We start from the raw sequence: 25865 nt of genomic DNA on the forward strand, positions 1-25865 counted from the left end.
CTCTCCACTTCATGTTGCATTTTCCAGAATTGTTGTTCTAAAGCCTCTGGGCTGCCACCCCAGAAGCTCACCATACTGTCCCTATTACCAACTCCTGACCTCTCACGTCTTGGGAACCTCTCTTGTTTTTGTACTTGTGCCTCTTCTTCATCAGATGAAATCTCCGGATTTGCATTCTCTCCATCTTTTCCTTTGAGTGGACAAGTCATACAGTTCTTCCAAGTATCTCGAATCTGAGTAAACTTGTCAATAAAATTCTGTTGCAAAAGTTGTAATTCCAACAGTATTCTTTCCTGGCTTGGGGTCATTGTTGAGTCTAACCAGGGAGACCGTGGGAACTGAGCAGGCAGGAAGTGATAAAGTTTCAGTACTTTTCCATCTTCACAAACCAGACCATGGCCGCCATTTCCCCCTTGGTCAGAGGGATGACTATCTGTCTCTTTACAGTCCATAGGAAGAAATAAATCAAGTTCTTAATCTTACCCCCAAACAGGGTTTTCTTAAGTGTAGAAAATCAGCATTAAACTTTCAAGCAAGTCTTAAGTGGCTGCAGCTGCATTGACGTTACTTTGATCTTGCCGCTGTCAGAGAGAGACGGACTTCCTGATTTTAAGTCTCTCTCCGTAAGCCAAATTTCAATCTTTAGATCCGAATTAAGCTCCGTACTTACAGAGTCCTCCTTTTAGGTCCAAATTGAGGAAAAGCGGAGCACTCAAAATCCGGCAGTTGCCGCCGCTTCGTTCCTTCGGTTGGAGACGGCTTCTTCAGCCCCGTGCCGGAGCCCACTCGCTCAAGCCTCCCTTTTACAAGGGAAGCCTGAGAACAGGTTGGCACCTTGGAGCCCGCTAGAAACCCTAGACCACGGGACGCTCTTCCCGTGGTTTAATGGAGCCCGCAGCGCGGTTGCGGATGCTCCTACCCCCGAAGAAACTGGAGCTGTCTTGGAGCCGAGATAGTTCCCAACTGCTCAGAATGGCGCTCGCACCGGAAGTCCCAATAATACTTGAACACCTATAGGTATTTCCTGGCGGGAACAGCTCTGGAGCGTTACCGCGCTTGGTGTTTCCTACCGCGCTTGGTGTTTCCTGCCGCGCTTTTCTCAGACATGCGCAGCGCTGAGTTTGACAGGTCCTGCTGCGTCTTCTGTCCTGCACGGCAAGCGTGGCAGGCTCGCTTGCCGCCAATAGCGGCTGCACGAAGCAGGCTTGTCTGCCGCTAATGGCGGCCGCACGCGGGAGCGCTCCAGCATATTCCCATAGTATTTTTTGTGTTTTTCTGTTGTAAACCACCCTGTGATCTTGGGATGAAGGGAGGTATAGAAATTTAATAATTAACGGTAATTTAAAAAATCTGCTCCTCTTTATATTCCTTTTATGAACATACTCTTTTATGAAACTGGAGGACAGACTGGTCACAGATATTTTGCACCAGAAGAAGCAAAATAAGGCAGTTGCTTTGGATGGCGCCATATTCTTTTTTGACCGCAACACCTCTCTATGTGTTATGGAGGAGAGGAAAGAGTTATGGGTATTTCTGAGTTTTTGTTTCAGCTGCAAAAAACAGTGCTTGGGGTTCAACCTGGCTTGGCTGTGAGTCCTGGAAGACCTGGTCCCTACCTTGCTGTCCTTTTCCCCATATGGCCGGGGGTGGGGGTGGGGTGGGCTCTGACTAACTGATTGATTTATTGGCCCTGGCTACAAAAGCTGAGGCTGCTAAACAGACATTATTATTATTATTATTATTATTATTATTAAATTTGTATACCACCCTTCATCCATAGTTTAGGACTTTGAGTCAAGGTTGGATTCTGCTATAATTACAGAACTTCACCCAGAAAACTCATATGGTTAGAGCATGGTGCTGATAACACCAAGGTTACAGGTTTGATCCCCGCATGGGTCCATATGCCTGCATTGCAGGGGGTTGGATTAGATGACCCACAGGGTCACTTCCAACTCTATGATTCTAAGTGCTGAGTTAGGATGGCTATGTTGGCCAAAAGTTCCACTGAAAAACAGACAGAAAGTATCAGCATAGTCAGTCACTGAGCATGCTCGGGGGCCATTTTGTGAATGTCTGTTGTAGGGGATAGAAAACTTGTAGGGGAGGAAGAGTGGAATTGAATATCCCGGAAGAAAGCTTGACTGACAGGCTGGAACACAGAACAGGAACACTCAATGCTGCAATTATTTGTTGCTGGTATCTTTTCTTATTGTTCCGTTCCAAACAAGCCCACAGCTAAATGGCTTTTTACTTCAAAGGTATGTTCTTGGGACAGGCGACTTTATGTTTCTTCCATCTCTGATTTGTTCTCTAAAAAAAAAAAAAAACCCTAAAAAAAAACCTTCATAGCACAAAATAATCACCGAAATTAATTAGTGGGCTTTTGGATTAGTGTATATCCTATACAAGCTATTTCCAGAGTTAAGTCCACATAGAAACAAGGCAAACAATATGTGAAAGACCAAAAAGGCCAATAACATTATATTGCTCTTTAAAATGCATTAGCTAATTAGTGCTCATTAAAAAAGAAGAGCAAGAAATGTTGGGAACAGAGAGTTTGATTAGGGGGAAGGATTACAGCTTTGCAAAAAAAAAAAAAAAAATGATTTCCAAGCTTGGTTACATTATGAGTAAGCTTATTGTGTTGAGATGAATATTCAGATACAAATGAATTTTTCAGATTTTAAAACAAACTTTCCTTCTAATTCTGCATAAGCAGATTTGGATAGGCAATGGTTTGGCCCTGGGCACTTCCTTAGTCAATCACTTCATTTTCCCTTCCTGCACTTTATTTGATGTTCTTTATGAAGTCCTATGAGTCACTGATTAATTTGTGCCATGTGGTGAAGAAGAGTTGATGATCAGCCAGTATATACACGTCTGAACAGCTATTTAAAGAAAACATTAAAACTTGTTGTACATTGTCAAAGTTGCCAGTGTGAGTTTTCCTGTTTGTGGATAAATACATACTTGAACCTATCTACCTGGTAATTCTTTTCATATATTGCTAATAAAGTAATTTAGGCTTGGTTCTCACTGTCACCAAATTGGGGGTTGGTCACATGTCTAGCCTAGATAGCCTGGCTGAAAGAAATGAAATCATTTCACTTACCTGCTAATGGGGGAAGTGGAAGAGGAGGAAACTGTAAACAAGGCAGGTTTAGTGTTTATTCTGCACTAGCAGAGATCACCAGGAGGAAAGGCTGCTGCCTTGATGTTTTCTATGGCATGCATAGATAGAAGTGCCATTTTCCACCTAGTTGTAGGGAAAAGACCTTGAGCTTTGCTGGTTCAGCAGATCATTTCCCTTTCATCTGGCGACAGATGCAGCCCAGTCTTCTGCCTGCTCACAACTGGCTTTTTTGGGAGGTAGCTCTTAGTGTAGTCAGTTATCTGAGAGTGGGTGGATAATTTATTTATACTGAACCTTTGTTATGCCTTTCATTTTATTTTGTATTTCCAAATTACAGTCCATTGCCTGTAAAATATTCACAGGGACAGCAAAGAAATTTATTTACCATGATCAACCACTGTTAATAGCATAGTCTTAATAATAAGTGTATTTCCCCCCTTTCTTTATTAGTTTTATTTTAATTAAACAACATTAGCAAATAGTAGTTGTTTTTTAAAACTGCTTTAGCGTAAATGTATACACAAGACTAACTCTGAGGAAGCCTAAAGACATTATGCATAATATTTCATATCAAAAAGCTATAGCATTACAAGCTCTGTTCTTGCGAATCACAGCCCTGAAACTTGTTTCTCTCTTGTCTGATATAATAAGAATATTTCTGAGCAGGTGCAGTGCATTTAATAAAAAACAGAGGTCCAAGCTCTAGTTTACTTGGAATCAACACCCACTGATTTGCATGGTCAGAAACTCTCTTAGTTCTGGGAGGGGAGATGTGTGGCCCTCGGGCTAATTTCATGTGGCCCTCAGCACCACCCATCTGTCTGGATGCTGAGGGTCCAGCACTTACTCACCTGGGAATCTTTCCACTTTGTGTGTTTGTTTGTGTGTGTGTGTTTGAGAGAGAAAGAGGGAGGTGGAGAAGGGACAGAGTACCCACACAGAAAAAAAGGAATGTAGTGCTGCAAATTCTAATAACGTAAGAAAAGCTCTACTGAATCAGACCAAAGCCCCATCTAGTCCTGCAACATGTTCTTACACTGAACAACTAAATGCTGCTGAGAAGCCTGAAAGCAGAACCTAAATAAAACAGCATTGTCTCCACTGGTGATTCTGGAAAATTGGTATATAGAGACATAATGCCTCTGGCAGTGGAGGTAGAGTACTGTACTGAGATCCAGTATGGTGCAGTGTTGGACTTTGACCTTGGGAGACCAGGGGGTTGTAACTAAAATTGGGCAAGCAGAACAACTGCTTTTGCAGTGGGACTTTCTCTCTCCTCTGTTCTAGTGGTTCCCTCAACCCTCCAAAGCAGAATTGAGAATGTGTGCAGGGGGAAGGGGGGGAGTTCTGTTGTTCTATTATTTAGTTGAATACTGTCCATAAATAAATCAACAGCCTTATCCTCCATGAATTTGTCTAATACTCTTTTAAAGCCATCCAAGTTGGTAGCCCTCGCTATCTCTTTTGGGAGCTAATTATATAGGTTTAACTATGCGCCATGAGAAGAGCTCGCTCACGTTGCTCTGTTCCAGCTTCTGCCAACCTAGCAGTTTGAAAGCACGCCAGTGCAAGCAGATAAATAGGTACTGCTGTGGCAGGAAGGTGAACAGTGTTTCCGTGCGCTCTGGTTTCTGTCATGGTGTTCCGTTGTGCCAGAAGCAGTTTAGTCTTGCTGGCCACATGATCCGGAAAGCTGCCTGTGGACAAACACTGACTCCCTTGGCCTGAAAGTGAGATGAGCGCCGCAACCCCATAGTTGCCTTTGACTGGACTTAACCGTCCAGGGGTCCTTTAACTTTACCTTTACCATGAGAAGAAGAATTTCCTTTTATTTGCTCTGATTCTTCCAACATTCTGCGTCCTTGGATGACTCCAATGGTTGTACCTGCCATCAGCTTACTCTTCACATGAGTCAATAACCTTTCATGGGAAAGCAGCTCAATGAATTATGCTGTAAGAGATAATCAGGATCTCCCAGGGTAGTCCTAAAATAGAATTGAAATAGTAGACTACCACGGTTATTGGAGGAGGGGCACTGGAGAATGGAGCATTTAACCCTTTTCTTCTTTGCTGTTTTCTTGAAGGTGGCTCCTGTGGGTTATAGCAGTTGACCTTAAAGGAGGCCTGTACAAATTGCTTGAAGGTACTGTATTCTATCAGTGGCTATTGGCCATGAAAGCTCAGTGGAAATTCCTTGTTCAGAGGCAGCTGCTGGGGAAGAGCTCTTGCCTTTATGTCCCCCATCTGGGCATATGGTTTGTTGATATGAGAAACAGGATACTGAACTAGATGGATCTTTGGCCTTGTCCAACTGGGTTGCCCTTGCATACTTACTGAAGTATGCAACCCAAGATGCAACCCTCTTAACCCTGGCCAATGATACCTGAGATGTGTGTTTTCAAGACCTACTCTATTCCTGTGACTGTAATTTGTTTTAACTGTTTTTAATACTGAATTTTAAATTGTTGCAACCCACCCCAGGATCTGCTGGTGAAGGGTGGGTGGTAATAGTAGTAGTAATAATAATGATGATGATGATGATGATGATGATGATGATAATAATAATAATAATAATGTTGTACAGTGGTTCCAGAGGAAGTGACTTACATTCATTTTAAATTGCTTGTGAAACACCTTGAACTCAGGAAGCAGTGGAGTAAAAATATTTTAAATAAATAAAACTATCCATCTAGTAATAAATAAAAATTACAAATCATTCAGTGCCTTGACAGTGGGCAGGACCAGAAACTTCAGAAATGGATATTTAATCTCTGGGCCAATTCTGCAAACACTTGATCTCTCTGGTCCGCTTTTCCCAAGTACAAGGATTAATAGGATGGATTGCTACAGAGAAACACTTGCATGTTAATTTTTGAAACTGGGTCAGAGCATATAAAATTAATTGTAGGCACAAAAAGGAAACTGCCAGGCTGCACTTGGTCTAAAATTTGGAATAGGGCTGCAATATTCAGCATACTTACTTAGAGGCAAACCCCATTTAAAGCAGTGAGGTGTCCTAATAAACGTATTTTGGATTAGAATGTCAGCCCCAAATCCCATAACAGCTGGGGTCTAAAGCGCTGTGTGGGGAGCTCTGTATGTGCAAGTGGGAGATTAAGAGCTCCCACTTTGAAAATCGCCCCTTACAACCTGACAAATCACTCCCCAAATCTGAGGAACTTTGAGAGAGACCTCCAAAGAAGTACACACAAGAAACTGCAGTAGAAGAGAGATGATAGAGATAGAATTAGATTTTTATTATTATGTTTTTAGATATGCTGCAAGCCACCCAGAGTGGCTCGGAAAACTCCACTGGCACAGTGACCTTTTTCCAGGATTGATCAGATCCTGCTTCCCCTTTTTAAAAGGAGGTTCCCAACACCAAGGATTTCATACCTTTCACATCCAGGCTTGTTTGTTGCTGGGGCTCCTGCTCCTCTCCTTATAGGTGGTTGGAACACAGGTTGGGCCTTCTTTGTTCTCCACTGCCTCACCGATTTTCCAGGAATTCTCCCTTGAAACGTGCTTTGAAGAAAAATCCTAAGAACTTCGACTGAAGTGTAGAAGACAAAAAGCGTCCCAAATCGTCCTGCTTCAACCTTGGTTTATCCGAGTCACGGCACCAAATGTTGCATTGGGCAAAAGGCCCTTCTTCTGAGCTACGCCATTAAAACTCAGAGACTAGAGGAGCTAGGAGTCCATTTTGTTTTCTTTATTGCAAAGCAATAAGGGTTACAGTGGAAATCGTTTCGCAAAGACTGCAACCCCGCCCAAAGGTCTTGGCAGGGGTATTTGTAACATTTCAAACAAAGGATTTCAAATTAACCAATCATATTTCATTACCTCATTTCAATTTAGTACACATGTGCATTACCTAATCTAATATGCATGCACAAAAAGCACTTCTAACTAAACCTTGGTTTTCACCGATCTGTTACATTTTCGTTAGTGTGCCAGTGCATGGGAACCAGTGTTACGTGTAGCCATTTTCATGTATCAACTTATGTTCTAGCTTATGAATGGCATCTTTGTGTGATTGACGTATTCACTGTACTACTTTCCCTGTAGGGAAGGTCTCATGCCTAATCATCTGTTTCTTAAAGCAGCAGGTTACCATAATCCTCTATAGAAACATATTAAATGATTTATCGGTGTTCACATTATCATATTCATTGTGGCCCCTTTGGGCCACTGCTACAAGATGGATGGGGTATGATAGTAATAGCAATAATAATAATAATAATAATAATAATAATAATAATAATAATAATAATAGACAGAAAGAAAGAAAGAAAGAAAGAGAGAGAGAGAGAAGGGGTTATGTATGGAAGAGCCTGTATGTGCCTCAGAGGCCATGGTCTCAGTGAATTCCTGCCCCCTAAATAAATACAGGCCATGCAGCTTAAACTGCTTATTAGTTTTCACAGAGAATGAAACACCCCCTCCCCCACCTTGAAATTACATTTATTAAAAATACCAGAAACTGCTGCTTCTTTTTTTCTTTCAAAGTGCTGGCTTTCAGGGCAATGAGACATTTCACAACTGAGGGAAATGAGACTGTCTGTCTTTTTAAAGGGATCACTATTCCTCTGGAGGAAAGGCCTGTCTCCTGTACAGCTGCTTTCTTTAAAAGACTTTTCAGAAGATAAACACGCAAGACAGTTGCATTGCACAGAAAGACTTCTTCATTTTGTGATGTTTTCCTTGACAGCTGACTTAGCAAACTCTTGGCTGTGTGAGAGGTTTTTGTCCCACGGAGCTTGGTAGCTACCATTCTTCCTGCTTCTTTCCACTTTGCCAGTATAACCTCTCCTTTCCCTCGAGTAACTAAACAAAGTGGGCACTGCTGTTTTCCAATGTGTTATGGCAGTTTAGCATGGGCAGAGCTCTCCTCTCTATAGAGGACTTCTGTGGGCTGGAATCTGTAGAGGATCCATGGCAATACCAAGGAAGCGCTTAAGATGTTCTCCCAGAGAGCAAAAACAGTGTGTGTGGGGGGTGAGGTCTTAGGGGAGAAACAGAAGCTGTAAGTGATTCTCATTTGAGCAAACTACTTGGCAAAAAGGAGTGAGTGAGAGAGGGCACGGTGAAAGGCTATTTGCATTATTGAGCCTGCAATCATACCCATTTGTCTGAAAGTTAGCTTACTTGAACTAAATGAGATTTATTTCTGAGTACAGAAGATTGCACTATGAACAACAGGAGATGCTGTTTAATATTCTATCTCTTAAGCAACAAGCTGACTATACTGCAATGGCAAAAAGGCTCCGAGTCTGTACAACTGTTCTGCAATCTGTATATGCATGCGAGATGCTATTTGAAACCTCACTGCATGGTGCCAAAGATGAAGGGGTTTAATTTCACATACATGTGTACCTTGGAATTCAGATTTGAAGTTTTCCGGTGACCTTTCTCTACAACCACTCAGTTATGTGGGCTGAAGTTTGCCCAGTGTGGCATTAGAGCAGTTAAGCTAATGGTGGCCAGAGGATCAATGACTACCCTGTCAATGTAAGCATATTGGAGCAGATCATGGTATCAGGGAAAGGAAAGGAGACAGGATCATCAGGCAGAAGATGGAATGTGGCCCATACCTGTTGCTTGCATATCATATAATTTCACAAAGCCAGAGTGATTAAATTTCCTAAGTCTAATGCTGCAGTTTCTATCTCCTCTTTAAGGGGGGAAAAGTCTATGTCTTATCCTTACAGTCAACTTAATCTGACTATATGATGCTTCTGAACTGCCTATAACCTACAATCTTTTTTTAAAAAACTGTCTAGGAAGGTTAATCTGAAATCCTCAGATGTTCAAAGTATTTTAAAATTGAATTAAATTATTTTAAAAAGCTCTTTCAATAACTTCTGTTGGAATGACTACATCGAGGGCTCCTAAAGAAACAAGTATCTTCTCTACACTGGAAAGTGACCCATCCATACTTGTTATTAGAAGGAACCCAGGAGCCTCAATATGTAGCCCATATCTGCATTGCTGGCTCTGTCATGGGAGGAGGGAATGGGTGTGTCTTAGTATGTTCCCATGTGGCCCCTCTCCATAATGCTTTTATTGTACAGAAGCCATGCCTGATCAGCATCCTATCCTGCCTGCAGTGTAGGTGGATAAGAGCTAGGTGCAGACCATTCAACATGCATGCAAGTCAGGGCCACTGAGGGTAAATCTGTCACAGAGCCATTATAAGAGCCAATTGTGTTGGCTCTCGCTAACCTAGGCCAGAAGGAACATGGCTTTGTTCCAGTCCAGTGCAGGGGGGGAATCTGCCTATTCTGCTTGCTCGAAGTCCAACTGTACTCCCAGGGTGCTGCAGAAAGAATATGTCCCATCATGCCTCCCCTGTTGGGTGCTGTGGCCAGCATAAAACAGCTTCCCCAATAAATAAATAATGGACTATGGCATGCATTTATATTTTGCTTTCCTTTGTAGCTTTGTTATCTTCCCTGGCCCACTGCAAGGAAAGGGCCAAGGGCAATGATCTCAGAAATCACCGAGAGTGCTGCTTATTTCCTCACTTCTGGAGTCTTTCAGCTAGGTACTTTAGACCGGTTCTTAAAGACGCTGGTGCCTTAAGGACTATATTTAGGCAGCCTCAGATCTGCTGGCATGGGACAAAAGCATTACCCTCAAACAAAGGAACCTGGTGACGTCAAGGCTGGTGGGAATGAAAAGGAAGAATAGAAAATAGGTTAGGGACTTAAACAAGACAGCCCATTATGCCTTGTGTGCAGAGCACTGGCTCTCTCAGCTGCAGCAGTCCTAGATATTTAGGATTTTTATAGGGTATTTAAATGACTAGACAGCAGCCTCCATCCTTTCAATACAAGTTTGGGCCTTGTTTTATCCTCAGACCCTCATGCACGCAGTAACTGCCAGAACAGGGAACACCAAGGAACCCATCCAGTTCCAGTCCAGTGTCCTGCTTTTGACAATGTCCAGAAAGAAAGACTTCAGATTAAGAGTATAAAACAGAAGAGTGTGTGTGTGGATGGCTGTGGAGTGCTCCACCCTTTTCATAGGCTCACAGCTTGCTGCAGGCCAGGCGTTTAGAATCCTCAGACTGTTGTGATATATATACCTTGAAAAGTGATTTCCTCAAATCGTGGAATCGTAGAGTTAGAAGGGACCACAAGGATCATCTAGTCCAACCCCTTGCAATGCAGGAATCTTTCACCCAATGAGGGACTTGTGAGGCTTTATCTTCATTTTTAAAGGTGTGTGCTTTCCAAAGCCTAAATCCCAGAGCCCCAGGCTTTGGTCAGAAGGAGCATGAGGCTGCCACCCTGCTGAAGTTAAGCAAGGCTAGGACTTGGTCAGTGCTTGGATACCTGCTGCTTTGGGATCCACAATTGGGGGGGGGGGGACACACACAATATAAGTGTAAATAAATCCAAACCATTGCAATTATGTAAACTTAGCTTCTTTTTCTTTAATTCTCCAAGTTACGTAATAACTATTTCTTCTTCTTCTTCTTCTTCTTCTTCTTCTTCTTCTTCTTCTTCTTCTTCTTCTTCTTCTGGGCTCAATAGTTGTTGAGTTACAGGAATATAGGAATAGTATGTACTGCAGGAGTGTTATTAAATGATGGCAGGGGTGGGGCTGGTTTTTATGCACTAGACCCTGGATCTTCTGCTGCTCTCCCCTATTTTCTTTTAACTTTGTTTGCAGGGTATGTTGCAAAGCACAGTACAGTACTGGTGAAGCCCAGCTACCTGTCATCTTAATTTGCAGAAGGCCCAATCCCCATAGTAAGCTGTCGTAGAAGGAGCCAGAGTTTGTTTTTCTCCTTGCCTGAAAGTCAGCCCATATTTGCATCTATACATATAAATCAGCATTAGGAAATGTTATGCAAATTTATGTCATGGGCCTGTGTCACAAGTCTTTTAATATCTAGCAATGCCACTGATATTATCTTCTGTGTTGCTGCCAATCTTTTACCTACAATTGCAAGCTGGTCCTTGTGCTCTTGATGTAAGCAACTGTGGGAGGCAATGGCTGTGCCACAACTAACCATCGTGCACATTCATGCATGCATACCTCGGAAACTTTAGCCCTTTCCAATGAAAAAATAATGCTAGAAATGTGCCTATGGGTGGCATTCAGTGAAGCTTTACTTAGAGCAGACTGACTGAAATTAATGAACATGACTATGCTAGATTCATTAATTTCTGTAAATCTACTCTTACCAGGGGTGGGCTTTGGCAATATGGTGCTCTAAGTGAGGACAAAATTTGGCTCCCCCTCCCAAATATTTCTTACTTTGATGTCCTCTTCCCTCTCATCTTCCTTTCTGCACTTCCTCAGCTCTGCACCCTGTGCAGGGGAACTGCCCACAACACCCTAAATCTGGCATTAATGCTAACTAAAACTTAGTTAGATACCACCAGATGTGTCTTCCTTTACAGACTGTCTGGGAACTCCATCTTCCTTGTTACTGATTGCCCCAGCTAACAGCTTGTGTCTGAGCACTATTCAGCATGCAGGTGATTCCCTGAAATATCATATACATCCCATGCGTGTCTCAAAGAGTACCACCCCTGATTTCTCCCTTCTTTGAACTTTCTTCAGTGTTAAGATCCTCAAAGGAAAAACTCCTGCTCTGCAGCATCTGCCCATGAAGTGGGCCTACAAGACCAGAGTAAACATTCATTTGTTTCCGCATCCAGCTTCCCATCGTGACCAGTCAATAGGAAGCCCAGTAGCAGGGCATGAAATAGCCTTCCTGAGAGAGGTCCATCAGAGCACCACATTCTTTAAAGACAAGTTAAAACCTTTCTGTTCAAGAGGGTCATTAGATGTGTCTGCAGGAAGATGCCGTTATCTATCATCTATCTAGCTACCGGTAGCTAGCTACCATCTCTATCTATCATACTGTTTGTTGTTGTTGTTGTTCAGTCGTTCAGTCGTGTCCGACTCTTCGTGACCCCATGGACCAGAGCACGCCAGGCACGCCTATCTTTCACTGCCTCCCGCAGTTTGGCCAAACTCATGTTAGTAGCTTCGAGAATACTGTCCAACCATCTCATCCTCTGTCGTCCCCTTCTCCTTGTGCCCTCAATCTTTCCCAACATCAGGGTCTTTTCCAGGGAGTCTTCTCTTCTCATGAGGTGGCCAAAGTACTGGAGCCTCAACTTCAGGATCTGTCCTTCTAGTGAGCACTCAGGGCCGATTTCCTTGAGAATGGATAGGTTTGATCTTCTTGCAGTCCATGGGACTCTCAAGAGTCTCCTCCAGCACCATAATTCAAAAGCATCAATTCTTCGGCGATCAGCCTTCTTGATGGTCCAGCTCTCACTTCCGTACATTACTACTGGAAAAACCATAGCTTTAACTACACGGACCTTTGTCGGCAAGGTGATGTCTTTGCTTTTTAAGATGCTGTCTAGGTTTGTCATTGCTTTTCTCCCAATAAGCAGGCGTCTTCTAATTTCGTGACTGCTGTCACCATCTGCAGTGATCATGGAACCCAAGAAAGTGAAATCTCTCACTGCCTCCATTTCTTCCCCTTCTATTTGCCAGGAGGTGATGGGACCAGTGGCCATGATCTTAGTTTTTTTGATGTTGAGCTTCAGACCATATTTTGCGCTTTCCTCTTTCACCCTCATTAAAAGGTTCTTCAATTCCTCCTCACATTCTGCCATCAAGGTTGTATCATCAGCATATCTGAGGTTGTTGATATTTTTTCCGGCAATCTTAATTCCGGTTTGGGATTCATCCAGCCCAGCCTTTCGCATGATGAATTCTGCATATAAGTTAAATCAAAGCCAGATACAAGTTATACAGTTGGTTGGTGATGGAGAACCTACAAGCTGCTGACCAGATTAGCTCATACGTGGCATCGGGTGTGGGGCAGGACAGCTGCAAAGGAAAATCAGGAGCCTTTAAGTGTGCTCCCAATTGTTCCTTGGCAACCAAGGTGTTAAGTACTCAGCTAGGATAAGAGGCAGAGTCAGTGTTGGTTCCAAATGTCCTTTATTATTAACAACAGAACTATAACTCAAGAACAACCCATGCTGCGTGTGAGCCTGCCCGAGCCAGACTGACTCGCTGCCGCCTGAATTGTGTTCAGAGAAAAGAGTCCTTAGTTAGCTTGTTTCTGATAGGAGTGTTCACCCTCCTAGCTCTTCTGTAATTGGCTAGGTCGCACCAAGAGGCGGACCCTGTAAGGTGGTTGAACAGTTCCTATTGGTTCCCATACATAACACAAGGATAGCTGTCAGAGCTGATCAGCAAGCTCTGCTGGAAACTGCTGCACTATAGAATTCCCAATTAACAGCGGATCCCTGCCCAATCAGATCACCTGTGCTTACAGCTGGACAAGATGGGCCTTTGGTGGGTTCCAGCAAGGCTCTTTTTATATTCTTAGAAAATGGCTAAGGGCACCACCACTGTTGCAGAGCATGTGCAGTTGAGTATGCCTAGTGACCAAAAAAGGAAGGTAGGATGGCACATTAAATTGTGGAACACCTCTATCCCTCATGACTTTTGAACACATTTTTCTCTCACCCCCCCCCCCAATAATTAAAACAAGGCTTTGATTAAAAGTTGATAGGTGCACTGCTACACAAGCCCCGTCTGTTCCAAGGGGCAATTAATTGGCTATTCGTGCTCCAAGGACTCAAGTTACTTCCAAATAATTTTTTTTAATCCCAAATTAATTTTGTCTTTAGTACTACATGTTGCTACTGATCCAGTGCCACTAGTGCAGTATCCCCATCCCTAGGTAATGCTAGTGGAGTTGGCCACCACCATTCTATTCATATAATTACACGCGACAAACCAACACACAAAAGGAAGCTTCAGCAGCATTTGGAGAAAGAAAAGAAAGCCAGCCTTGAGGGGGTTAGTGTGCACCCAGAAAACTACAGGAATGAAATGTAGCAAGTGCGGGGGATAGGGAACAGAAAGATGCCTGGTTGTGAAAATGTTAACTGTGGGCACACACCATTCGCTTCTATGCTCAACACACTTACATACCCCTCCATTGTGGCTTTTCATTAAAAATGTGTGTGTGCATACACGTACACCATTGGGACTTTCTGACGTGTTGGCACGCAGAGTGCTGTTACATTGTATGCCAACTTGTGGGTCTGTCTTTGAAGACCATTTGGAAGCTCCAGCTGGTGCAGAAACTTGCTGCTTAGTTCTTGATAGAGCCCAGGAACAGTGAGTATATTAAATCAGCATTTGCTCATCAGCACTGACTTCTGATTACTCTTCTGATTAGTTTTATGCTGTGAACCGCCCTGAGATCTACAGATGAAGGGCGGTGTATCATCATCATCATCATCATCATCATCATCATCATCATCATCACTATCCTGATTCAAGATGCAGGTGATCACCTATAAAGTCTAAATAGTCTGGGTGCAATGTCCTTAGAGTTTAACCTCCAATACAAAGCTTCCTGCACATGAAGATCTACAAATGATGCTTTTATTGTGTAGTAGCAGTAATAATAATAATAATTTTATTATTTATACCCCGCCCATCTGGCTGGGTTTCCCCAGTCACTCTGGGTGGTTTCTGGGCAGTTCATTCCTTCTATTTGAAATGAAATATCCTCCCACATCCAGAGCAGGACCTTTTCACTGGTGATGCTACAGCTAAGGAGTAGCCTCCTCAGGAATGCTCACTGGGCCATATTTTGATTCACTTTCTCATAGCCATTAAAAACTTGTTTATTTACAGTAATTAAGCAATCAAAATTAGTACAATAACATCAAAATATTTGAGCTGCCATGGTGGTTTTTGCAGCCATTAAGAAATACAAACAGGGCTGGCTGTACATTACATAGGAGGGTATAACCATCAAGGTTTTTAAAAACTAGAGCATGAGACTCTTAATCTCAGGGCTGTGGGTTTGAGACCCACGTTGGGCAAAACTATTCCTGTATTGCAGGGGGTGACTAGATGATCCTTGGGGTCCCTTCTCACTTTATTTTATGAATCTATTATTCTATCTGGAATGCAGAAGAGGAAGCAGTTCAGATGCTTACCTCTCTGAACTTTTTAAAAACTAGTGCTGTATGTGTGCTCCTGCATTGCACCAGGAGAGTGCAGGTGTTTCATTTAAAATTTATATTTATTCACATTTATTATTTTGTGAAATATAATTGTTTTTTTAAAGTTGCTCAGTATTTTATTTTATTTAAGGGTAGTGCGTATGAGACACTTAAGTGGCTAAGGGTAGGGGTAGGGTGATTTTTCTTTGTGGAATTCTGAGATTCTATCACAGTGTGGGGAAAGGAAATAGCCTGATTTCATCATCAGTTGTGTTTGCTACCCAAATCAAGAGAACAAAACCAGTCATTAGCCTGGATAATGTTTGTATCCTTCCTCCTCCTCCTCCTCCTCTTCGAATAAAAATTCCCAGGTTGGAAGGAGCTGAAGTGTACTCCTTGTTCGGGATAAAGAATGAGAGTGGGAGGAAAAGCAGCCGTGGCTTGGGTGAAGCGAAGGGAGGAATGTATGATGGGAGGGAGCCTTCCAGGCAGCCTAATTTGATGGAGATAAAAGGAGGGCCTGGCTCAGCAGGCCACTCCATCCCCCAAGAGAGGGAAGAGCCATAGCTCAGAAGCTTTTTTGCATCTGGGATACGATGGAACTCAGTTCCAGCACCTCTTAGGTGGGTGCCATTGCCATTACAGTGGTACCTCAGGTTACGTACCTGATCCGTTCCGGGGTGCCGTTTGCACCCCGAAAAGTCTGTAATCTGAGCGGTGATATCGTGCATGCGCAATCTGCGCAGAATGCTTCTGTGCATGCGCAGACCGCACGGAGAAACCCGGAAGTAAATACTTCCGGGTTTGCCGTGTTCATAACCCTCGCCGTTTGCAACCCACAGTGAACGCAAAACGAGGTACGACTGTAGCCTATAAGACAACAAGGGAGGCATTATAGAAAAACAGCACTTATTGTAGTGTATATGCTGTGCATGTAGAATTTCAAATCCTTGGCACTGGCCTTCTTATGGTAGGTTGTGACAGGTTGGGTTGCCACAATGATGGCTTTCCGGCTTTGCTTCAAGGAAGGAGCGGAAGGTACAAAGGGGTGGGGGGATGATATACATTGGCAGACCATCCAAAAGAGCTTACACACTCACAAACTGCATGTATAGGCTCTGTACATACAATTGCAGGTCTTGCCTAGTCACATACGTATTTTCAGCATGCATTTTGTTCCTCCTTGGAACAGTGCTCGTTCCTGCTTCCTTACATGCTAGTCCCTCTCTCTCAAATTGCTACCCTTTCTTCACCCACCCTTTATAGAGAACTCAGATAATGTTGTGACATTTTTTAGACCAGTGTTTCAGACCTGATTTGTGGCCGAGAAAAGAAACTGCTATAAAATACAGTTGAAGCACCAGTTTGTCCAGAATGAGCAGGTAAAGTGGTTTGAGGCTCCTTTGCCTTTTATCATCATCATCATCATTCTGTTTAGAGGTCCTGCCCAGTTTTTGTTTTTCCTGTTGATCCAGGCAGAGGGGAGGGGAAATGAATATTTACACCTGGATTTTCCAGCTGGGCCTTTCACAAACCACAGACTTGATCTGAAGCAATTAGGTGACATACAACATTTATCTCCTTGCTGTTAAAAGCTGCAGAACAAGCAGCATAGCAGCATAGGCTGGTTAAGGAAGTTGGCAATCTTCCACACAGTAGGCAGAACTGAGCTATCAGCAATTTGCAACAGCGAAAGGGAAGGGCTGACCAAGTGAACCCTTGTGAGAGAATGGGCATGCTGAAAATACACAAGAGCACTGTTATTTTTTATCCTTTGGTGTATATGCCGCTGAGGTTCAATTCTGGCTAGCAGTGTTCAATGCAACAGGTTTTTTTTTTATTAAAATGACTTGAAATATTCCTTGGTGCCACTTAGCTTTGAAAGCTTTCAATCCCACCTCCAGTTGCAACCCTTGACAAGCAAAGGGCTAACTAGATGGGGGGTGGGGGAGGTGAGGGAGAGAGAGAAAGTATGAAGTTTATGTTACTGGATTGTGCAGCTGAGGCTATTGCCGCTAACAGCATGGCTGAGGCTGAAACAGGGTCTCTGCCCTCCAGCGCAGACACTAAGACAGAAATACGATTGTGACAGGCAGCTCTATCCACCCCTTTGCAGAATGCTGTTATTTTACAGTGATCTGTAAGAAACAGAGCAAAATAATGGCATCACTGAGTCTATCACACACACCACATCATCTTCCTACTCTGCTGTCTTTATCTTATCTTTCAAGAAGGAGCTAGGGTACACTATTTAGGGAAGTTTTTAATTTGTGACTCTGTATTGTATTTTGATATTTGTTGGAGGCCGCCCAGAGTGGCTGGGGAGACCTGGCCAGATGGGCGGGGTATAAATAATAAATTATTATTATTATTATTATTACACAGTAGGGTTTCCCCTATAGTCACAATAGCAGGACTGCTGTAGGATACTGCCCTCAAATATTCCAATATAAGCTACCATTGTGCACGGTTTCTTTATTTTTGTCCTCCATTATTAGAAGCAAAATACAGCGGTGTAGTCCCAAGTATAACTACTCAGAAGTAACTCACAGTTAATACAGGGGAATTTACTCGTGGTAAACCATGCTTAGGATTGTAGCCAAAATTGAACTGTTTGTCTCTAGGGTAGTGCTATAACATGCACTATGTGGGGCTGCCACAGAAGGCTGTTCCTCAGCTGTATAGGGTTCAGAATGTGGCAGCCAGAGTGATCTCTGGAGATAATTGCAGGGTATGTATAACATATGTTCAGTCTTCAATGGTTACCTCTTTGCTTCCAAGCTAGATTCAAAGTGCTGGTGTTTATCTTTTAGAGACCTATACAGTTTGGAGCCAGATTTTTGCCCCATAGGTGTCTTCTCCCATATATAACTCCCAGTTTTTAAAGCACTTTTTCAGAAAATTTGCCAACAGCTCCACCATCTATTCAGCTGGTGGCTGGGGTGGGCCATCTTGTTTTGCCACCCACGCACCTCGCTGGGGTAAATGTTGCTTCCGTCATGTGGCTACCACTGGAAGCATGCTGCTGTGTGTGGTGTCTTTTCCACACTCTTTCCTTAATCATAGTCAGCATCATGCTGTGCTACCACTATAGAAATGTGCCATATGATGAAGAGAAATTACCGTACATAGTGAGAGATGTGTTGATGTTACAGTGGTGGAGAAGACAGTCGCCAAACAGAGTCTGTTTCGAAAGGGAGCAGCATGATAAAGGCAATGTGACAGAATTATCCTCCGCATGGATGCCATTAAACAATGCAGTTTTATACATACCTGTTCAGAAGTTCCATTGTTTTCAGTGGATAAAGCAGGGCTAGGACCTGCGAGCAAGCTGCGGAGCGAGGCCGCTCCACCCCGGGGCCCGCCCGCTGGCACCACTATGGCGCGGCACACATGGGTTGGGCCCTGGGCGGAGGCGAGGGGTGGGCCAGCAAGGCGTCACGCTTGTCGCTGGTGTGATGCCCCTCCTCACTGAACCGCCCCTCGCCTCCGCCCGGGCCAGCGCTGAAAAAAACCCTGAAAGGGGAAAAAAGGAAAGGAAAGCAGCACAAGCGGCTGCTTTCCTTTCTTTTTTCCCCTTCAGGGCTTTTTTTGGCGCTGGGCTGGGCCCTGGGTGGAGGCAAGGGGTGGGCCAACGAGGCGTCACGCTCGAAAAAAACCTTGAAGAGAAAAAAGGAAATGAAAGCAGCGCAAGGGGCTGCTTTTCTTTCCTTTTTTTTTAGGAAGGGAGAAGGGCCGAGGAGTAGACTGCGCTCCGTAGCGCATGTGTCGTGACATCATGACGCATATGCTACAGAGCGAGGCCCCGCCCCCAGAGGGTGCCGCTTGGCTTGCCGCCCCCAGCAGCCAAGTGGTTCGGTACGCCACTGCCTACCACAACCCTCACTGGCCCTGCCTCACATCCTCCTTGGGTGTTTTTGCTTGGCTGGAATGTTCCCTTGAACTCACTTGATGCCTCTTGCTCTCCTGGATGGAGAGCAGATAGATGTTTGTGTGTGTAAATTTTACATAAATTGCTCCACCTACTTTTGCCTCTGGCCCCACCCCACCACTGGCATATGGCCCCCGAGAAGGTTTCCCAGAAGGGAATGTGGCCATTAAATTGAAGGTTCCCTTCCTCTGGGAAAGAGGATTGCTGGCTAAATTGCTCCCCCTGAAATCTGAGTGTCACGCTGCTTGGATTAAAATGGCTTATTGGCTGGGAACGTTTTCCACACAATCACACAACTACAAAATAAATGTTTGTGGCAGCGTAGAAGAGATCCCCAGCAATCAAAGAAAGATGCTGCTCATGAAAACTGGTTTGTCACACGGAGGCAGTTTCTGCAAGATTAATTCAATGTTGTATCCTTTATTGGGGGTACATTTCATGTGAAGCAGCTGTAAGTCTTGTAATTCTTAAACCAGTGGAATGAGTCCAGATTTATACCAGGGTAGATAAACCCAGAACCTAAAATAACAGTGAAAATGTTTATTTATGCTATAAAAACTTAATGTAATGGTCCTACTGGATCAGGTAGAAGACCCGTCTTGTCCAGCATCCTGTTTTCACAGTAGCCAATATAATCCTTGTGAGAAATCCGCAAGTAGGACAGGAGTGCAGTAGCTTTCTCCCCACTTGTGATTCCCAGGACTTGGCATTGAGAAACATGCTGCCTCTGAAGGTGGACATAGCCATAGATAGGACATATATATATCCTAACAACCATAGATAGCCTTAGGTAAAGGTAAAGGGACCCCTGACCGTTAGGTCCAGTCGTGAACGACTCTGGGGTTGCAGCGCTCATCTCGCTCTATAGGCCAAGGGACCCAGCATACAGCTTCTGGGTCATGTGGCCAGCATGACTAAGCTGCTTCTGGCGAACCAGAGCAGCGCACAGAAACACCATTTACCTTCCCGCCGGAGCGGTACCTATTTACCAGTATCTACATGCACTTTGACATGCTTTCAAACTGCTAGGTTGGCAGTAGCAGGGACCGAGCAACGGGAGCTCACCCCATCGCCGGGATTCGAACTGCCAACCTTCTGATCGGCAAGCCCTAGGCTCTGTGGTTTAACCCACAGCGCCACCTGTGTCCTTGTCTAATCCTCTTTTAAAGTCATCCAAGTTATGTCTTGTGGGAGCTTATTCTAAAGGTTAACTATGTACAGTGTGAAGAAGTAATTTATTTTGTCTGTCATTCATCTTCTAACATGTTCAGTGCTATTGGAGAGGGAGAAAAACAACCGAATTTCTACACCATGTGTAATTTTACAAATTTCAATCACATACCCTGCAGTGTTTTTCCAGTGAAAATAGGGACGTCATATTCCACCCCCTCCAACATTTTCCAACGAAAATAGGGGCATCCTGTTTCCCTTACTTGCTTTTCTTTTCTAAACTAAAACTCCCCAAATGTTTTAACCTTTCCTCAAATGAGGGTTGCTCCACCCCCTTGAACATTTTGGTTGTCCTTCTCTGAAACTTTCCCAGCTCTACAATATTCCTTTTTGGGTGAAGCAACTGGAACCACACACAGTTTTTCAAGTGTGGCTGCAGCACAGATTTTAAAATTATGATATTGGCATTAAAAGAAATCTAAAACCCTTTCCTAATGATCCCTGACATGGAATTTGCCACACACTGGGTCAACATTTCCAATGAGCTTATTCACTATAACCCCAAGGTCAGTCACCAGCAGCTCAGACTGTATTAGCATAATCATTAAATTATATATATATATATTTGTTCAATGTATATCACTTTATACTGGCTTACATTTAGTTGCATTTGCCATTTTACTGCCAAGTCACCAAGTTTGGAGAGATCCTTTTGGAGCCCTTCACAATCCCTTTAGTTTTAACCAACATTTTTTTTCCTTAAAAATGTTCAGGGGTACTCTCATTTTGACTCAAGAAAATCACCATTTTATAGTTCAAATCGGGGGAAATAAATACAGTAAATGGACAAAAGTACAAAGATTCACAAAATGTTTAGGGGTATGTGTACCCCTGCGTACCCCCAGAAACAAGCATTGGTTTTAACCACCCTGAACAATTTTGTATCATCAGCAAAAATTATGAGCACACTGCTGACCCCCAACTCTAGATTGTTTATGAACACATTAAAAAGCACATGTCCACTTTCTGCATGCCTTCATTGGGATAACTGTCCATTTATTCCTACTCCTTACTTCCTATTCCTTAACCAAGAGCAGTGCTATTTTTCTAGAAAAAGAGGCGCTGGATCTCACCATGAACGCCTCCCTTGTTCCCCTATAATGGCAATGGTGCCAACCTGAGAGGTGCCAGTTCTGGTGAATTCCGGCTTGGGGGGGGGGGAAAGCTCTGCAAAAGAGGATTCCTCTTAACCCATGACTGCTTGGGCAAGGGACTTTTTCAAAAGCATTTTGAAAATCTTAAATACACAAGGTTGACTGGATTACCTCTATATGCTTGCTGATACTCTCATTAGCTGAACTGAGCTCACAGTCCAACCCACTGGAATTCACTCCTATTTGTATATTGGTGTAGCAAAGAACACTGGCGCTACTAGAACTATTTTAACAAGTGGGGTGTCAGTTTGGCTGCTTGCTCAGATATCTCAGCTTTATGTCCATGACACATGCACTTTACAGTTCTGTGTCACACACATGCAACCATCTGCACATTTCGACTTTGCAGATGGTACACTGACTTGTGTATGCACATTTACACTTGCATGTCTTGCTAACACCCACTCCAGCAGTATCGCATTTCTTACATTGCACGGCAGTTCTAACATTGCCCCCACTTCCACCCCAGGACTTGGTAGTTGCCAACTGCTTTCACTATAAAATGCGTAAAGTAAGGGAAGCCCATTCTGACCTGATTTTTATACCAAATGAGGGCATGAAGGCGGGGTAGAGATATTCATGTTCCTGCTTTCCAGTAGAAAGATCTAAGTCTACATCAGAGAATTGACATCAGTCTAATCTGCCAGGGTGTGGGCTGCTGAGAGATGCCATTTGTATGCAGGTTTTTCCTAACCCATCAAGCACTCTCTCTCTCTCTCTCTCTCTCTCTCTCTCTCTCTCTCTCTCTCTCTCTCTCTCTCTCTCTGTGTGTGTGTGTGTGTGTGTGTCCCCTTCTCTCCCTGTAGAAACCCAACTGGGTTTGGTTGGGCTGTAGCCCCTGCTATTGGTTCTAGGCCATCATGTGCCAAGCCTGACCGAGGCTTTGGGATGCTCTGTGCTTGCATTAAATCGATCCACTGCTGCACATTAGAGCTCAACCTGCCAGTGAATCAGACCTTTTCTTTCTTTCTTTTTTTTCCATTTTCTCTCCCTGCCTGCCTGCCTGCCTGCCTGCCTCCCTCCCTCCCTAACACCAGTCTTATTTTAGCTTACCCAAGAGGAGGAGGAGGCGGGGAGGAGAGGAGGAGGAATACAGGGCAGGAAAAAATACTAGACATTGCAGCAACCAGGGAACCCTTATGAGTAGATGGTGGATGGAAACTACTTCTCTTGTCTCTCTCGTTTATGGATTTTACAGGATGTCATTGCTGCATTCAACTCCAAGCTGAGGCAAAACCGACACACACGCTCTCTTTTTCTGTGTCTCACACACGCACGCACACTCATACACGCAATCACACGGGAAAAAGGCAGGAAGAGAGACCGCTGGATAGCAAGAGGGGGGGGGCACATCCTTCAGCTTCAGAAGCTTAAAGAGAGCCCAGACCGTTTCGCCTTCAGATCTTGGACAGTGCTGAAGATAACAGGATGAAGCTCCTGTGAAAACAAACCTTTGGAGGGGGGATTTTCTTTTGATTTTGGGGTATCTTTGGGGTTTTTGGTTTTTTTGTGTGTGTTGGGGGGTATTTTTCTGCTTTTAAAAAAAGAAATCTCTTTTCCCCCCCATCACCAATGCAGTACTTTATATCAGTGAGATGGGAGGGCATGTACTGATTTCATAAATCTTACAGAAAAATATAAATATATATATGCTTTTTTTTCTTTGCGAGTGCAAACATTTGCCAAGCTGTCCGGCACAGAGGAAGTCTGCATTTCTCCCATCAAATTGCATTGCAAATACCTAGACAGTGAGCCTAATTTTGATGGCATCTTTTTTATTTTTTATTTTATTTCAATTTCCTTTCCCTCTGGGCTTGAGAAGAGAGGCAGGAGCAAGGAACTGGTGCATTTGATTTCTTTAATTGCATTTTTTCCCTCCCTCAGTGGGGAGGAGGTGCTGCTGTCGCTACATTTAATTGTCATTTCCCCCTCCTCTCCCTCCCAGTGGCAATGCATTTTTTTATTCTTTAAATCGAAATATTTTTAACTGATGGTGCATTGATTCTTTTTTTCTTTTTCATTGTAATTAATTTTAGGGGCATTTTGGTGCATTGGTCTTTTTGCCCCCCCCCCATTGCAACCTACAATTTTGGGGTGATTTTTTCCCTTTCATTTTCTGGGGTGTGGCTCCCACCCCAACAATTGCAACCTTTTGGGCAGAGGGTGGGGAATTTGTACGTTGCTTCTCCCCCCCTCCCCTGCAACGGGAGGCGAGAGTGACAATGTCCAGGATCTCTGCTGCTTTTCCCAACCGCTCTCCAGCTTGAGTGCCCCTCCCTCTGCTGCAAGCTTCCCTAGCAGCATCCTACAGCAGCCGATGGGATGTGATGAGCTTCTTCTTCTCTCCGGCAGCATCCTCAGCAGCGTAACCCCCGGCCCTTTGCTCTTTTCAGGATGGCTCGGTTTGGAGACGAGGTGCCAGCCCGCTATGGGGCAGGAGGTGCAGGGGGAGCTGGCTCCGGAACGGCAGGCGGCGGAGGTGGCCGGGGTGCCGGGGGTGTCCGGCAAGGTGGTCCCCCGGGGGCCCAGAGGATATACAAACAGTCAATGGCCCAGCGAGCCCGCACCATGGCACTCTACAACCCCATCCCCGTCCGGCAGAGCTGCCTGACTGTCAACCGCTCCCTCTTCCTCTTCAGTGAAGACAACGTGGTGAGGAAATACGCCAAAAAGATCACCGAATGGCCATATCCTTTCTGTGTGTGTGGGGGGGGGGGGCTTCCAGCAACCTAGGCCGCAGTGAACACCTCAGACTTAAGGGGGAAAGAGCATTGCCAAAGCCTGTGTCCCACTTTGGCTCCTGCATGCATGCCTGGCCCACCCTGTCTCTGTGCATGAAGCCCCACCTGCACATCCCCCAACCCAGCGACTGCATACCCATCCCATTCATGCACCACATCTGTATAATTCCTGCATGTGCTACCCCACCTAGTCAGCATGTCTCTAGCAAGGGACCTTTATCTTCCACCCTGATTTCTCAAGGCACGATTCAGATGCATGTATGCAACCTTTGAGGCTGACAAGTCTGTCACTGAATGCATCCCTGCTCTGATCCATCTAGTTGAAATGCTTAATTGATGTATTGCTTCCCCCCCCCCCCGCCGCCCCAATGTCTCTCTGCTGATTTTAAGTTGTATATCGCCTCGTGGATTTCTCTCTCTTTCTGTCTCTCCCTACATGCAAGCCACCCCTGTGCAGGGGCCAGTTGCCTCTCACTAAGCCAAGCATCTCCTGCTTTCTTCCTTCCTTCCTTCTTTCCTTTCTTCCTTTCTTTATTCTTTCTCTCACCCATCCTACTTTACCTCTAATACCTGTTATTGAGCTGCTCTTTCGAGCCAGCTGTCTTTCATCCATGCAAAGGCGTGCGGGGGGGGGATGGGGAGGAAGGAGAGGACGAGGGGGACCGATAGCATCAGTTTTCATTTCCTCTGGCTCAGGGTTTTGGAGACTGCATTTGTTAGTCATGCCTTCATTTCCCCTTCTTCAGGCAGAGGGGCATATGGGGCCAGGCTTTTCATGTGCCTTCTGGAAAGTCAGCAATCAACTTGGTTCCCAGAGGTGTGCTGTGGAGAGTGGGGCTCCAAAGCACTGTGTCTAGCTAGTTGCGCAGAAAATAAAGGCCCCTTTTAATGGGGGAATTGTCAGGTAGTGTTGAGACAGGAGGAGCCAACCTCAACCTAGCCTCTAGAAAAGGCACATGGTGGGCAAAGAGCAACCTAATAGAAGCCCCCCCCCCCGAGCCAAGTGTAGCCCCCTACTAGAGATAGAAATCAAGAGAAAGGAATGTGAAACTGAACCATCAATATGTTCCACTGAGCACATTTTCCCCCTCCCCCACCCTCCCTGTTTTGAGGTCCAGCATGAGATTTCAGTGCCCCTCTTCATTGATTCATGGGTCTGCTATCCATTATCTACTATCCAAGTCCTAGATATGTTCAGAAAGCACAGGGCAGTATTTTGGGAGTGGCATAGGGTGGTGAGAGATATAGGAGGCATGTTGGGTTCATCTGCCTCTGCTGGGCCTTGCAGGGGGGAGGGGGCTTCTCAGGTCTTCTGGTTTCCTCTGATGGTGGAGAAAAATGCAAGATCCGCAGCCGCTGCCTCCGTCACATCAACTCGGTATGTAAAAGATATTGCTTTCTGTTATGATAGTGTGTATAGTACTTTGTATCTTGGAAGGAAGACACATGTCAACGGGTCTTTGGGTTTCGTAGACTCTAAACCTATGCCTAGAAAAGTTTACTGTCTGCTAAGAATCAGAATATGGTTTAGGGACAACATATATTATGCCTGGAGAGGTAATTGTTATTTTGTAATGTGCTAAAAATCCTGACACACTCAAGTGCAAGAGGCTAAAATATGAGGCAGATTGCAGGGAGATGCTGTATTCTAGAGCA

The 25865-nt window shown here is 44.4% G+C and overlaps 1 protein-coding gene across 26 annotated transcripts in view; it reads left to right on the plus strand.

Moving 5' to 3' along the window:
• CACNA1A (calcium voltage-gated channel subunit alpha1 A) overlaps positions 1-25865 on the plus strand; it is a 267437-nt gene that overhangs the window by 45588 nt on the left and 195984 nt on the right. For all 26 annotated transcript variants that reach the window (XM_033139731.1, XM_033139730.1, XM_033139749.1 and 23 more), the window contains exon 3: positions 23862-24155. In XM_033139731.1, coding sequence (XP_032995622.1) covers positions 23862-24155 — 294 coding nt within the window. The remainder of the gene's footprint in view (positions 1-23861; positions 24156-25865) is intronic.

Source organism: Lacerta agilis, chromosome 2 (genome assembly GCF_009819535.1).
Source record: "Lacerta agilis isolate rLacAgi1 chromosome 2, rLacAgi1.pri, whole genome shotgun sequence".
Lineage (NCBI taxonomy): Eukaryota > Metazoa > Chordata > Lepidosauria > Squamata > Lacertidae > Lacerta > Lacerta agilis.